At 40.6% G+C, this 16,678-nt stretch overlaps 1 protein-coding gene across 2 annotated transcripts in view; it reads right to left on the bottom strand.

Moving 5' to 3' along the window:
• Nucleotides 1–357: 357 nt before the first annotated feature.
• FGD6 (FYVE, RhoGEF and PH domain containing 6) overlaps nt 358–16,678 on the bottom strand; it is a 51,482-nt gene continuing 35,161 nt past the window's right edge. Inside the window, exons 11-21 of one of the 2 annotated variants that reach the window (XM_081878194.1) lie at nt 16,177–16,248; nt 15,013–15,081; nt 13,649–13,732; nt 12,164–12,243; nt 11,513–11,615; nt 10,182–10,328; nt 9,350–9,452; nt 8,558–8,688; nt 5,130–5,258; nt 4,546–4,694; nt 358–3,517 (exon numbers count right to left, since the gene is read on the bottom strand). In XM_081878194.1, coding sequence (XP_081734320.1) covers nt 3,481–3,517; nt 4,546–4,694; nt 5,130–5,258; nt 8,558–8,688; nt 9,350–9,452; nt 10,182–10,328; nt 11,513–11,615; nt 12,164–12,243; nt 13,649–13,732; nt 15,013–15,081; nt 16,177–16,248 — 1,104 coding nt within the window. In that variant the 3' untranslated portion in view covers nt 358–3,480. The other variant, XM_081878195.1, reaches the window with a different exon arrangement.

Below are 16,678 nucleotides of genomic sequence, written 5' to 3'. Positions count from 1 at the left end.
CTGGGGGGCTGACAGTGCAGTAGAAACTACCAGAAATACAACCAGGTATAGCACATCTCTGTTTTATTTTAAAATACACACAAACTCCATAACTGTGACTGATTTGCGGGCACCTCATTACAGGACCCAAGCTAGGTTTCTTCGGAAAGAAATGCACAGGGGACAGAGAAACATTGTCAGCCATATGGCTGTCAAATCCAAATTTAGTGGCCAGAATATTTTGGGCAAGCAGGTTAGTGTAATATTTTATCAACACGCACACAGTGTTTATTATATTCAGGAGACTCTGCTTTTACTCATTTGCCACTGGGCAAGGGAGACACTTCAAATTTATTTTGATAAAAACGTAACTACATATTTCTAATTACTTTCAGTTGTTTTAATTTGCAACATTAAGGGTTCTGTTCATTCAGTTATTGTCAGTACAATCTATAAGAGCACTTGAAAAATTATAGAACAGTAGTTGAAACAAAACTGTAAGTGCCTCTTACATTCTGTGACACTTCTACACTTGAGACCACTGAAACCTGTTAAGCATATTTCTTAAATTGTTAAGGGATTACATAAACATACCACATTCCTTTTTTGCAGACACTTAATTGCAAACAATATTGCTTGCTCTATTCTATAGCATCTACTTGACAAGGAGTAAATCACTATATCAGCTCCCTCTAAACCAGACCACAGCAGTAGTAATTAAGTAAATCAGAACCCAGAAGGTCATCTTGCAACAACATTGCACACAGAACATCTTTTGATTCATTTCTCCCTTCCCGCTAATGGCAGCTCTACTGACCAAGCCATTTCTGAACTATACTTCAAAATGTTTCCAGATTCAGCACCAAGATGCTTCTATTAAGAGCAGGGGGAAGAGTGAAAGGGCCCAGCACCCTCACACAAGACTAAAGGGGCTGCCTAGATTGCAACCGCATATTGTTAGTTACTTGGTTCATAATGGTAGTGGTATTTGCAGTCTTACATTTCTTTTCAAATACTCAGGAGCAGCCTCTGCCAACCTAGTGCCGTCCAGCTGTTTTGGGGCTACAACTCATATCAGCCTCAGGTCTCCAAGTGTGCTCCCAATTCTTCCTTTGTAGTCACACTTGAATTCAGTGCTTTTTGAACACAGTGCCTTTTTCAGAAAAAAGGCTCAAAATCAGGGCATGGCTGTGAAGGAGGAACTGGGAGTACACTTAAGCTTTAGAGCAGTATTATTCAACCTTGGGTGCTGTTGGACTGGCAAACTTAGCCAACGGTCAGAGCTTATGGGTATTGTAGTCCAACAACATCTGGGGACCCAAGGTTGATGAATACTACTTTAAAGTGTGCTCTTAATATTTCATATCAACTAGTGTGATATGCCAGGTAATTGGCACTTGGGTGGCCCCACCCAGCTGTCAATAAGACCTGCAGAAAGTTGGCCATTTTGGGATTCCATCCCTTGAGCTAAAAGTGGCTTCCCACTTCTGCTTTAGGCGAAATTCCTATACTAGCAAACTCCTTGGTATTTTGCTATCATTCTTCTTACTTATTAAGAACTCTTAGGCAATCACCTTGGGGTTCACTGTTGAGCAAAAAATGTAGTGTATAGCACACTCTGTACATGGTCCAAGACAAATTGGGACTGTGGGGTGGGAGCAGAGTGTACCAGCCTTCAAGCTGTGCACTCCAGATGTTGCTGGACTCCTAATTTCCATTAGTCCCAGCCAGCATGGTCAAGGATCATGGAAGCTGTAGTCCAACAACAGCTGAAAGGCACCAGCTGGGGAAAGCTGGACTATACAGAATAGCTCCTCAGTTAAAAAACCATTTTAATACGGAAGTAGTTCCTCTGTTTTGAATTTTCCCATTGAAAACAGACACCTACTAACATGAAATCAGTTATTTTTTATCCCACATAGGCCAGCCAATATATTTAAAAATAAAAAATACACATTCCCAAAGATAAAGCAAAATCTTTGGGACCATATGCTCATCTTTGGCAACAAGGCAATTTTTCTGTTAGTGATGCTTTTGATACAACACCCTTGTACTAGAAGCAAACAAAAAACTCAACAGATACTTTATTCTTCTTCCACGTTGTAAAAATAATTAAGAACAATGATGTGAACAAGCAACTTGGTGAACACCAAAGTATCCTATTGTCCACCAGGATATTTTCAGCATAGATACAAGAATTGCATAATTACCCACCTTCCTAATGTTCTAAATACTATTTCCCTGACTTGTCCTATATTATAGTAGTACTAGTTTCAATTATTATATACACACATTTTCCAAATATTAAATAAATATAAAATTACTAATTGAGTGCTTTCATTTTAAGTAACAGTTTGCTAATATAAAAAATACAATAGAAAGAATTTTTGACGTGTCCAGCAGATCAAATTGTGAATGAAAACCAGAATGACATTCCTTGTCAATGTTATTCCCCCAAAATATTGTGCATTCTTGATACTAGAATTCCAGTTTCAGCTTGTGTTAAAATAGTACAGAAAATTTAAAACCCCCCTGTTAAGCCCTTAGCTATCATATTCTACAGTATGTATGTGACATTCTTTTGTTTCTGTGGGGAAGCATGTGTCAAGGAAAAGTTCTCATGCTGAAAACAAGCTTTTTCCTGCTTGAATGATCTAATTCACACGTCATGAAAATACAATGAATATTAATTTTAAAATCACTTTGGTATTTATGATTTGATACCATCTGTGGTGTAATGTTGCATGGGCAGGTAGAATAATAATCCATTCAGCTTTCCTTTAAAAACAAGGGCGGGGGGAATTAACAGGCAACTTTTGCAAGTGGATATTAACTCTTTGAAGTGAAATTGAATACACAGACTCATCGTTTCATTGTGCTATTCTGGAGTCAGCCGAGAACAGCATATAATCGATGGAAGTAATTTAGTTTAAGTGCACATATGGAAGTGTTACATGTTCACGAATCTTTCTATATGTATACTTAGAAAGGGCTCAGAAACTATTAATCTACCTTGCACTGAGAAAGACTGGACAGCATTTCAGTCAAATTATCACAGATTAAAAATAAGCATAAGCAGAGGCCTGAGAGAGCCTGCTGAAAGGCCTTGCTCCTTAAACTTTCCAAAAGCAAAATGAACAGGAAGCCTGAAATTGTGCCCATGACAAACCAAGGAGCAATGGCCTGCTACAACTTTTCAACAAACAAAATTCCCTAAGGTCAAGGACACTTTGGAATTCAATGTGAATCTCAGAAATGATTCTGACCATTAAGTAAAACAGTGACAAAGTTTTTAATAAATAACACTTTTTGTATGACAAAAAGACAAGTATACACATTTCTTTAAAAATAATTACTCCTCAACAAAGACGTTAACGCCAGTGAACAATCCAGCTTTGTTTAGGTTGATGCTTGTAAAATCTGATGACCCTTCAATAAACAGAACCATAGTATTGACTTTGTCATCGGACTTTCTTTCCTTTAAGTAACAAAGCAAGCATGCTACAATATTGTGGCTTCTTGAAAAGCTTCTATCCACCTGTTTGAAAAGGAAAAGCATTTAATATATTTTGAGCAAACAGAATGGTTTCCAGAGCTTGTATAATTGAAAACTTTCAACTCAATTTGTCACAATATTTATAAAGTACTGTATTTTTCCGTCTATAAGATGCCCCCATGTATAAGATGCCCCCTATTTTGGGGGACTCCGATTTAAGAAAATGGGGGGAGATACTATCCGTGTATAAGACGAGCCCCAATTTTGAACCTTATTTTAGAGTAAAAATTTTCTTATACTATCCGTGTATAAGACGAGCCCCAATTTTGAACCTTATTTTAGAGTCTTTGTTATGTACTGAAATTCTCACCCTGGGCCAGCAGGGGGATACTGTAGATAGTTATGCAAATAAGGGATCGAAAGTGACGTTCAGTGATTGGATAGTTTTAGAAAGTTGTTACAATTATGTGTACGGAGCTCTATATAAGCAGGCTGACTGAGCCCTTCAGCTCAGTTCTGTTCTGGCCTCTGAATAAACAAGAGCTGTTTGAAGAATCGCTGTGTCATCTGATATGTTCACCCACAACTTAACAGTCTTATACACGGAAAAGTATGGTATATACAGACACTATTGAATAGCTTTCAAAATCATTAATGAAAACTGCAAAGAACCATGAGATTAGAATGAAAGTATATTTTGAGCAGTATCCAGTCTTGAACCAGCATACAGCTTGCTGATATTCAATGTATGGGTCTAGGGAGAAATACATAGTTTTCTCTCTCATTCTTCTGCACTTTACAGAGCCAGCAAGTTTCTGCTTGTTCTTTCTACAAAAGCCTAGTGCAAGTATGGGGCATTTTAATCCTTTCCCTAATTTTCTGCAGTTTGTGAGGGCGGCAGAGACTTTGTATGGGAACTTGAGGAACCTCTTCTGACTGAAATGGACAGGTCAATCATACCTGTATATACTTCTACAAAACTGTATAGTTATAAATTCCCTAATAAAACTTTGAAAATAATCATGAGATTTTTTAATTAGCATTTAAAAAAAAAAAAAAAGCTCACTTACTTTTGTGCTGAATGGGGGTCATCCGCTTTGAATATATAAAATAAAGTATTCTTGTGCAGCAAATGGAAAAGTTTAGATTCCGAGTATTCATCTTTGACTTCAGCAACTGTAAATCCCAATAAAGGCTGGCTCTCCAATGCAGCCACATCCTAATTTTACAAAGAAAACTACTGTAACCATTTTGCAAAATAATCTGAGGTGTCAATAGCGTACAAAAAAGGTGTTTCATGCAATATCAACGCAGCACCAGATGGGATGGATCTTAAGGTTTCCTTATGTGATTTCAACATCATTTGTATCTCATTTTGTCTATTTAATCAGAGGGGAGGAGCAGGCAGTGGATACAGCAGCAGAACCAATCCAGTGCTCTGACCAGTGTGTCTACAGAGTCTCGACTCTGCCTCCACCCAAGCAAGCTATAGCACCACCAGTGTTGGGAGTGCAGCTCTGCCCCATCACAACCGGCCACTATTTTCAGTGATTTTCTGAAAGCTCCCATGTCTGAGCAGGCCTTTAGACTCCCAGCATCCCACTCATTCAACCATGCAATGTTCTACATTAACTTGTGAGATCTGATTTCTCACCTCACTAGCAGCATATGTGTAGAGCACTTTATTTTTTATCACAAACCACAGGTGTTTCCATGGTTTTTTGCTGCCCTTTGATCTGTATAAATAGCCACTCATTGAAGAATCTTCTGTATTTGCAGATACCTGAAATTAGAACAAACATGGTACTCGTAAGAGTGCATGAGACTGAACAAATAATGTTTTGATTATACCAACATTCTTCATCTAACCGGAAATGTTGGTATCAATATCTTTATTATAATCCTGCTAAAAAGGCCTGAAATAACATAACATTATACATGACGCTAAGGATATGCCACAATTTCCAGCTGAGAAAACCTGAGCTCTCACAGTAAGTTGCTAGGCACTGGTAACTTGTGCTGTGTTTTCCAGGATTGGTTATAATCCTTTCAGCACTCATTTCAAAGCAGAATTGAAGTTCTACTCAAAATAGATCTATTGAAATTAATGAACCTAATTTAGTCATGTAAATTAACTTCATTGGGCCTACTCTGAGCAGGGCTAGCATTGGAAACAACCTTGAACTCATTTCTCCTTGAAATATAGCAATAAATATGATCAAGAATCTCAGTACAAACTAGGAGTTAGTTAATGAAAGAGTTGGAGGAAGAGGAGACATTTCCTTGAAATGGAAGGCGGTATACAATGTTCTCTGAGCATGCTATATGTTCCATATGCTGAGCACGTGCTAAGGTGAAGCAACGTAAAACGTATTGCAGATATTCTTCTACTCCCACAATCCAGACCACAGATATTCTCTCCAAAATGTGAGAGTGGCTTTCCTACAATAGGTGTCTATTATGTCCCAAGGGGGATTCCAAACCATAAAATTCTCTCAATTTTTCATTTTCACTGTTCTTTAGAAAGATGAGTAATAAATTTTTAGTAGCCTAAGGCTACCACAAGATGATTCCAGTGACTATTAAAAGGTAAGGATGACTGGGTTAGATTAGAATGAGTAGCTGGGACATTAAGGGTTGTTAGTCTCAAATCAGAACAATGCGAGTGACTGCAAGGCATGCCAGGTGTATCCCCTGACAGAAAGTGCTATAAAAGAAAGTTGTTGTTCTAATTAATATTTTCCATTAGATGCATCTTCCTAGATTTTACCCTATAATGATAATTTTAATGCAAACTGTAGAGAGAGGATTTATACACACCTTTTAAAATTCCTAACTGCAGCTTCAAGTACAGTTCAATGTGAACAGTATGGATAAAAGCACCCAACACTATTTCCAACAGGACATAGCTATAAAGGGTAATAAAGCTAAAAGGTATTCTAAATAAATTCACCACTTTTCCAGAAAGAGATGCCTTTAGCATGAAAAATCAATTGGCAGTAAGACAGCATCCCTAGAGAGAGAGATGGGCCAAACTGCACACTGCACTTTTCTGCGTCAACAATCTATCAAGGCAGCATATTGAAGGTACTGCACGTAACATCCAGGGAACATGCATGTGCAATACACACAGAGAATACATCAAGAATTAAAGTAACTCCAAACAACAGTGGGTGCTAAAAGGTTTCCTACAGCAACAGCTGGTATATGGACACAATTAAGCTACATAAATAATTTGTTTCATGAAATTCCTCAGGCTGTATGATGTTTCTTTGGGAAGCAGACAAGGGGGGAAAGGTTGCCTAATTGAGATTCTGCGAATGCTCTGCATCAGTATATGCAAAGAAATAGCATACTACCATGCTAAATATGAGCACGGTAAATATTCAACTGAAATGGGACAGAACAGCAATTCATATGCATAAATATCTTTTCCTTTTTGCAGCTTAACAAATAATTATCCAGTCATTTTTAAATTTTGATATTGCATGAACATACATTCACAAAAATCATATCCAGCGTTGTGGAAGCCTTCCCCCATCTCTGCCATCTCTTTCTATAACTCTTCTATGAGTCTCCTGAACAGTCTCCTCCTTCTAACAGACTCTATTTCTCTCTTTCACTTTGGGAATGCTGCGTTGTGACTATTCATTTCCCACATGGTGCAGTAGAATATTAATACAACTGTATAAATGGAAGTCTGCAACAACATATGTGGCCTACTGGAGCACAAGTACTTTGCCCAAGAATGTTGAAGCAAGTAGAGAGGAAGGTACGAAGGACAGCCCTTCCCACTCTTTTAACCTGGTGACCAAAATAGAAATGTTTGTGCAAATCACTGGTATTTCACCAATTGCAAGAAGCACAAGAAATATAATGGTCAGGTTTCTACATACTAAACCAAAGACCTCACATAGTCATCTCTCCCATCTATGCGCCCAGAAGAATTTTTGCAAAGTTTAGTTTAACTCTGAAAGTTAAACGTTAGCGTTGGGATCCCTGGTTTGTACCTGGCTTAAATCTAACAAGTCATGTACTTGGTCCCATAATAAGAGGTAAGAGGGAGGAAGGTTTTATTCCACCACACTTCCCACAATTCAAATTCCCTAGCCATGGAAGGAATTGGAGACAGGTAACACAGGGCAATAAAATATCTGGGGCAGAGAAGGAGATTTGATAGTAGCAATGGGTTGCACCAAGAGAGCAGCACAGTGCTAATTACCGTATTTTTCGCCCTATAGGACGCACTTTTTCCCCTTAAAAAATGAAGGGGAAATGTGTGTGCGTCCTATGGGGCGAATGCAGGCTTTCGCTGAAGCCTGGAGAGCGAGAGGGGTCGGTGAGTACCGACCCCTCTCGCTCTCCAGGCTTCAGGAAGCTATCCGCAAGCCTTGCGAGCCCGGCGGGAGGTCCCGCGGGCTCGCAAGGCTTGCGGGCAGCAGCCTGCAGCCCAAAAGCTCAGGGGACAGCGGGGAGGCGGAGCGGCGCCACCCCGCTATTCCCCAACCTGATCCGGAGGCTGGCGGGGGGGGGGGGAGAAGCAAGCTTGCTTCTCCCCCCCGCCAGCCCCACAAGCTCGCGGGATAGCGGGGAGGCGGAGCGCCACCACCCTGCTATTCCCGGCCCTGGTTTGGAGGCTGGCGGGGGGGAGAAGCAAGCTTGCTTCTCCCCATCGCCAGCCCTCAAGCTCAGGGGACAGCGGGGCAAGCCGCTGCCCCACGGAGGCTAGAGAGGCTGTCCCTGAAGGCAGAAGAGGGAGGCCGAGCGCTCTGTCTCCCTCTTCTAGCTTGGGGATGGCTGCGCAAACCTGGGGGGGAAATAAAAATTTTTTCCTTGATTTCCCCCCCAAAAAACTAGGTGCGTCCTATGGGCCGGTGCGTCCTATAGGGCGAAAAATACGGTCATCTTCAACCACACCTGACTAAATATATTTCAACTATCTGTCCTACTATAAGTCTATACTAAAAAAAGTAAGATGCCCCACTCAAATAGATATCCCTTCTAAAAGCATTTTACTAAAGCTTAGCAATGACGCCGTTAATAAAAACAGATAATTTCATACTTAGACTATGTAACACATACTTCCTTGAGAGCAGCTGGGATCTTTTTCTGCTTTCTTCCAGATGGGATACTGTGCAACACTGTGGATAAGGTGCTAGACGGAGTTCTGTGATTTACTGGGGAACCATTTTTAGGAGGTGTGTTCAGCTTATCTGAAATGGAAACAGTTACTTTTGTACTTCATACAAATGGAAACCTCAATTTAAAGTGAATTTCTTCACAAATTGCAAGTTTTAAGTGCACACCATCAGCCCACCCTGAGATTATTGTCATTCTAGTTTCTCACATACTATTTGTACATATGAGAGCAATTATATTGCAGTTTTGAATGTGCTTAAACCTATGGTCCCCTTTTCAGTGAACAAGCCTGCCTTCTGAACACAGCATGATGGTGGACAAGTACAGTATTTGGGGGTGATGATTAAAACAATATTCTCTTGCAAAACTGCTGCAAAATGGATGTAAGCTTTTACTAACACTGCCATCCATATTAAATCAACTGTAAAGTGCAATGCGAGTTAATCCATGCACTTATGTAAAACATGAGCAAAGCAGGAAAGGATATTTAATCTGAGAAGTATATTTTCATCTGGAGAACCACATTGTTTAAAACTAAAACGATGTTGCATTATTATTCTCTTTTGGGAATTTGATTCTGTTCTATTTAATCCTCAAAAAATTGTGCCACTACAAGCCATGCTGAAATGAAGACAGCTTCAGCCTAGCGGGTTTACATGCCCTTAAAATATGTTTGTAGCCAAAACAGAAGCATCAAAAATTGAAAACCTGGTTTAGACAAAGTTTTTACCTTACCCTGTTTTTGTAACTCATTAAAGCAATGGTCACATACTCTTGCAGAGTGATGTTTCATATAGTCTAGCCCATGCTTATTTGATGAACAAGCTTGGCAGATTATCTGGAAAGGAAAAAGAAACATGAAGTACACACACCACACACCTCTAGTTAACATTTTAAGATGATTAAGATATGTGGTTCAAAACAATCAGAGAGCTTTCCTATTAGAGTCCTGCTGGACCCGGCCAATGACCCATCTAGTCCAGCATCCTTTCTCCGCAGTGTTAAGCAGATGCCTATACAATATCCTCACTCAGGCTCCCCAGCAGCTGGTATTCAAAGGCGTGTCACCTTCAATACGGGAAGCAATGTATAGCCACCCTGACAAGCAGACAGTCATAGCACTTATCCTCTTTGATTTCTTTCTAATCCTGTTTTAAAGCCGTCAGAGTTTCTGGACACCATTACATCTTGAGGAAGCAAATTCCATGCATTGTATGAAAACCGTTTTTTATATCCTCTGTCCTGAATCTTCTAACATTCCGCTTCATTCAGATTCTGGTATTATGAAAGAGGGAGAAAAATGTTTCTGTATCCACTTCCCCCACATAATACATCATTTTGCACATCTCTATCATGTCCCCCCACCCCCCGTTACTTGTTTTCCCCCCTAGACTGAAAAGCCAAAATTGTGGCTTGACTGATAGGAAAGTTTCCCTGGCTCACTGAATGCACCGCAGTGTGATCTTATCAAAACTGCAACATTTGCTTAACAGGCTGCAGAGCAGTCAAGTCCAACCACTGAATATTTTTATTAATATCTACAATAAGGCTGTGAAATGTTTCCAACCTTCCCACATGCTCTGCAATGGTGTCTTCTCCATGTGAGTGTGAACTCACTAGTACAGATCATACACATGGTAGCTCTAGTATCAGGAATCCAAATTGGCGCCTTTGACCCTATAGGACTATCTTCGGTCTCTTTTTCTGGGTCTGCCTAAGGGAGAGAGGAAAGAAAATCTCACATGATTACAGATTTAAAGAAACAACCACCATGATGTTCTAGTTTTCTAACTAGTGCTGTACATATTACAACTCTTCACCAGGTGATGAAATTGAACTGAATTATTTTTAGCAGACTTCAGTGTGAATTTGGGGGTGTGGGGAGGGAACGGGACAGAAAGCTTTCATCAAGGAGGCATAGGGGGAGGAGATCATTTGGGCCCATTGCATATATTTGAGATTCAATTGCAGAAAACTCCCCCAAGAGGAGCATGTTTTAACAAATGTTTTAATTTGTTACTTTACTATCAAGCATCTGGTGGGGAACTAAAACCTACCAGCAGGGCAGGACACTGTAGAGAGAGAAAAAATGTCCATTTGCAGGTGAAGGCTAATTCCAAATCGCACCAGCAAATCGGCAAAGTGGGTTTTGCTGACAGCAAGCCCTTTCTGCTGCACAAGGGAGTTCCTGACAGAGAACTCCTTCATGCAGTTGGTCCCAATGGGGCTCACAGTGCCATTGAGATGACTGGAGCCATCAGTGAGCCACACATGCAAAGGAACAATCAGGAGCTCATTTTAAGCTCCTGGTTGTTCTTTTGTAGCTACATCCTTACCTGCCCCACACCTGACATTACAGGTGAGTGCAATTTGAATAAAATGGCCTGCAGGCCAAATCACAGCCCTTGTTGGGCCTTACTAGGCCTGCAGGTCAGAGGTTCCCCACCCATATTATTTTTCTTAAAACTTACAGTAAGAGTAGTTCAACAATGGGACCAAGTACCTGGTAAAGTAATGGTCTCTCTTTCACTGGAGGTCTTCATGCTGGAGATTATCTGTTGGCTATGCCCTAGTTCTGGATTTCCTGGGTCAAGTATCAAGTTGGACTCTGATAGCCCACAAGGCCTTCATCAAACGATCACTCTACTAGGTAATTGATTCCACAGTTGAAGTGTTCTTACTGTTAAGATGTTTCTCCTATTGTACTACTGAAAAATCATTCTCCAGTAACACACTAGCTATGTAACAGTTATCAACACAGGACAAACAACCGGCCTTTTCTCCTGGTGTTAAACACTTGTGCCTTTGGCATGCATAACAGGTCTATGGACCCAAATCACCATCACTGCCATACAGTGTGTACAAGCAACAATTTGGACCAGAACAATTTGGACATACCTCTTCAATACTTTTACTGGGGTTAAAAGTGATTCTTTTCTTTGTATATTCTTCGATTGACCTGGAGATGGCTTCTAACCACTCATCTCTTTCCGTGGCAGAACTGTTGGGGGTAAAACACATACGACAATTTGTTTATTTAAAAGCATTTATATACCACTTAATGTTACAGTCTAACAACCAAGTAATGTATCATTAAAACAAAAACATAATGTAAAACCAATAAAATAGCAATATAAACAGAGAAACATAAAAGTGAATCAAACAAAATACAGGAGATTCAAATACATAAAGCAGGGTCCAATCTCTTGGAACAGGGAAAGCCTGAGCAAAAAGTTTTGATGGTCACTACTTCATGTATGGCAGAGAGCACGGCGTTCCATATTACAGGGAAACAGCAGAAAATGCCCGTTTTTAGGTCACCACTCTATGACATTCTGTAGGGTGCTGTAAAGTAAAAATTTCCCAGTTGATCTATGTGATCTTACACATCTCTTTAAGGGCAGGTGGTCTTTCAGGTAACCAGGTCCCAAATTGTTTAAGGCTTTATATGTTAACAACAAGACATTGAACATGGTCTAGTAGCTGATTGTAAAGCAACTTTCTCACACCCAACATAACTAAGCAGCTTATCCTTTTATCTCAGCATACCTTGCTGACAGGATGAAAGATCGCTCTACACTTTCTATGTTCAGTTCATTCTGGTAAGCTTCATGGGTTGGCTTTCTAACCTAGGAAGGAAAAAGAATGAATAATCCAGTTGTAAAACAAGAAAAACAAACGTTCTGTCAACCTGCCATCTCAAAAGGCTTAGCAAAGGAAAAAGGCGTAACAAACCAGTACAGTAGTTTCAGAAATTAGAAGCAGAAGACAATTTCAACACACACACAAAAGGAGTAACATTTGCAGGAGAAAAAAATAGCTTTTAATCTGGGAAACCCAGATACAGTATTGGAACGATGAAAATATCTGGCCTGGTTCGCACATCACAGTAAGCTGAAACATGCCTAAGAGTGAAGGTACCAACTCCCAGTGAAGAGATCGTGGCAGATTCACTCCTCCTCAGTCCTTCACTTTAGCATGCCATCCATATCTGGGCTCGTAGTTCTGGTCTCTCCAGAGTAGCCATGAGCCACAAACCAACAACAATCCTCGGCTACTGCTCATGGTTAGTCTGGAGGGATTTAAACCACAAGCCTGCATTCAAACAACATGCCAAGCCATGGCTAAATTCAGCATGGTACAGCAGCAAAATTACTTCAGAGAGGCAAAGTGGTCATGATCTCCTTCCTGGGAGTCTGTGCTATGCTAAGACATAGCTTGGCTTAATGTAACATGTAAACCAGGCCATTTTTTCTCAGAGCAGTAGCATGAGAGGGGGCCTATTCTGCAGTGCTCCCCTTCCCAGGTTGTGGAGTGCTCTGTCCTCAAAGACAGATCTTGCACAGTATGTCTTTTGTTGGCATAGCCTTTGGGGAAGGGCGGGGGACTGTGGTGAACTGTATTGTACAAAGATAAGGTATCTTCCTTCAACTGAATACTGTTTTAAATTGTTTTGATCACAAACTAATACAGTTTTATGAGATTGTATATTTTCGACTTGATGTTACATTTTTTTATCTATGAATGTACCCTGGGACTATTAGTGAAGCAGGGAAAGATACACATAAGAAGAAGAAGAAGAAGAAGAAGAAGAAGAAGAAGAAGAGGAGGAGGAGGAGGAGGAGGAGGAGGAGGAGGAGGAGTTTGGATTTGATATCCCGCCTTTCACTCCCTTTAAGGAGTCTCAAAGCAGCTAACATTCTCCTTTCCCTTCCTCCCCCCACAACAAACACTCTGTGAGGTGAGTGGGGCTGAGAGACTTCAAAGAAGTGCGACTGGCCCAAGGTCACCCAGCAGCTGCATGTGGAGGAGCGGAGACGCGAACCCGGTTCCCCAGTTTACGAGACTACCGTTCTTAACAACTACACTACACTGGCTCTCAAGCAAGTTAAGAAGCACAAAAGGCTATCAGTAAATGAAAGACTGTACTCTTTATCAGCATTATAGTATATCTTAGCACACATTAAATGTCTGGGCAGGCGTTCAAGCTGTGAGTGACAAAAACATGTTACAGAAGAAATTTTATCTACTCACTTTCATTCCAGCCAGCGACAGCATGTTGTTGAGTTTATACATTCCAGACTGTACGGGAGTTGTATACAGCAGAGCATCATTAAACTGCAATATAAATATTTTTAAAAAGTAACTGAAACTACATGTAACATATAGGGACTTTTGTACGTTTCACATATCAACTTCCTCCGACACAGAGCAAGGTGCAAAAGACCATCTCTGCCCTCTTTCTTCCCCCATTGTCCTTGTTTTTCCTGCCCCTGGGGCAGAAAAGACAAGTAGCAAGGCCTTGCAGAATGTCCCCCTTTCAGTGGGGGGGGGGTGCATTTATGATGACAGAAGTGGTGGGATTGGCAGGGGGCCCATTCCCCTTCCACCTTAGGTGGTGAAGCAGGACAGGCTGTCCCCGTCCCCAGGCTATGCTGGGCCCATAACAATATTCTGTAGCCAGGCAAGGGGTGACCCAAGTTTGTCCTCTCTGTTAGGAACATCCTGTGACCTTTTTCTCCTCAGGTCCCCATGTGTAGGCTACTCAGCACAAGGATTTCATTAAGTTGCATGCAGAGGAAGCCACGCTGTGGCCAAAATTCACTGGGACCATTTATCATCATTAACATTAACAACAACAACAACCATTATTATTTTTTCTTGCAAAGTTCACCCAAATGATGTTGAATGCATGAAGCTTAATCAAATTCAGATCTGGCAATTTAAATATTAGAAACTTGCTTTTGCAGTATGTCCTTGTTTCCTTGATAAGCAAAGAATCATTTTAATAACATTATTCTAGGATAGATTAAAATTTTTTTTACAAGTATAGCTAAATGCTAAATACAGATAGGTAGCCGTGTTGGTCTGCCATGGTCAAAACAAAATAAAAAAATTCCTTCCAGTAGCACCTTAAAGACCAACTGAGTTAGTTCTAGGTATGAGCTTTCGTGTGCATGCACACTTCTTCAGATACCATCTGAAGAAGTATCTGAAGAAGTGTGCATGCACACGAAAGCTCATACCTAGAACTAACTCAGTTGGTCTTTAAGGTGCTACTGGAAGGAATTTTTTTATTTTGTTTTAAATGCTAAATAGTTGCCTTGATTGTATTTGATCAAAGACCCTGAAGCATCTGAAAAAGAACCTCAGACTTTGAGCAGAACATTTTTCAAAAATAAATGCTACATAAAAACCACCAAGCAAGAGAGAAAAGATGCTTTATTCATAAAACCACTGTGAAAAGGAGACAATGATAGTATAAACTGAAATATAAATTATTCAAAACCATTAACTGGAGTTGCTAGCTTTTGTTTTTGAAATTGCAGTGGGGACAGACTGCACCATTATGAAATCACTCTAGCATTAGGTATGTAAAAACATCCATGGCATCTTACCAAAAAAAACATTCGTGGCTGCATAACCTTCCTGGACAGTTTCATCAACGTTCCTTCTTTCAAAAAGACCTGGGCATTCAAGCAAGCAAATAAATAAATGTAGTCAGCTGCTAGGAGTATAAAACTCTCCCAAGGAGAGTGCGAGAGCTGTTCCATTTTCAAACATAGTATTAAGTACATACTAGTCAAGAGCCCAATAAGACAACAGAGCAATACTGCAGAGACAGGAAAGGGCACTGCTAAAAGAGAGATGGTGGGATTGCTAGGAGAGAAACAGCTACTCCTAGTACTAGAAGTAGTCTGTAAGGCCAGGATGCTGCTTTTGCAAGTCAAGTGGGAATGGGACCTACTCATTCTGCCCAGAGGCAGTATGGCAATGTGGCCTGGGCAAATACAGGGGTGCCAACTTGAATAAAATATTGGGAGGGGCGGGGAGAAGGTAAGCCCCGCCCCACCTAATCAATTACATGACTTGATGCACACACACCATTTGTATGGCAATACCCATCAATGTTTTTTTTTGGGGGGGTCCCCTCAAATATTTTATTGGGGAAGCCAAAGGGACCTCAGCCCCTAGGAGTTTGCTCTTATGGACAAATGTTTGGTTGGTTGGCCTAAGCTAGACTTTTCCAGCCTAGTGTCCTCCAGACATATGGAAATATAATTCCCATCAGTCAGCCAACATCATAGGAGTTGGTAGTTCAAAATATCTGCACAGCACCAGGTTGAGCAAGGTTGGTCTAAGCCAGTGATGGCCAAACTTGGCCCTCCAGCTGTTTTGGGACTACAACTCCCATCATCCCTAGCTATCAGTGGTCAGGGATGATGGGAATTGTAGTCCCAAAACAGCTGGAGGGCCAAGTTTGGCCATCACTGGTCAAAGCAGACCCCCACAGTGCACTACAAACTAGACTAATGGGCTACAGAAGTGGCACAAACCTTTGTTTGTCTTATTCCCATCACAGGAATTAGCACCTTTGCCTTTGCAGAGGCAAGAGTTACTGTCACAGATGGAGGTGACTGATGAAACAAAGAAAAAGAAACCCCAGATCTTCCTTTTCCCTTTTAGAACTAAAACCTTATAAATGGGCCATAAAAGTAGTTTTCACACACTAAGGTTTGTTTGCTTTTCGCAACCTACTGTTTGCTTGTTGGTGAACTTACCCTCCCTGGCTGTACAATCTCATGATGACCGTTTAAGCTGTACTGTATTTGCATAAGTTTCTGAAAGTTGTCCTAGAGGGTGGAAGCATAAATAAAGTTCTTGTAAACAAACTGATGAAAAGTTCCATGGCGGAAGAATCCTCTGTGAACACCAGGGAGCCAGACAGCTTGCTCACTCTAATTGGCTCTAGAAGTGTTGAAGTCAAATACACTTCCATATTCTATGATGTGTACCAGTTTGAAAAAAACTACACAAATCCGAAAAGTAATATTTGCTGAATTAAAGGAGCTGAACACAGGAGATTTAAGCCTTAGGGCCTAAAACTGCAGGGTTAGCTCTACACACAGGCCTCCACAATTTAACACACACTGCCCATAACAGTAAAAAGCTCCATGTTCCCTCCCTTGTTTCTCATTTGTAAAGAAACTGAAGTTGCTTCAAGTGACCCATTAAAGTCATGTATAATCATGTCTTCTATCTAAAGATCTATGAGCTTTCCAG

This window comes from Podarcis erhardii, assembly GCF_964252035.2.
Source record: "Podarcis erhardii genome assembly, chromosome: 10".
In the NCBI taxonomy this organism is placed as follows: domain Eukaryota; kingdom Metazoa; phylum Chordata; class Lepidosauria; order Squamata; family Lacertidae; genus Podarcis; species Podarcis erhardii.
The sequence above is the reverse complement of the archived record's forward strand: the minus strand, read 5'-3'. Positions and strand labels throughout refer to the sequence as shown.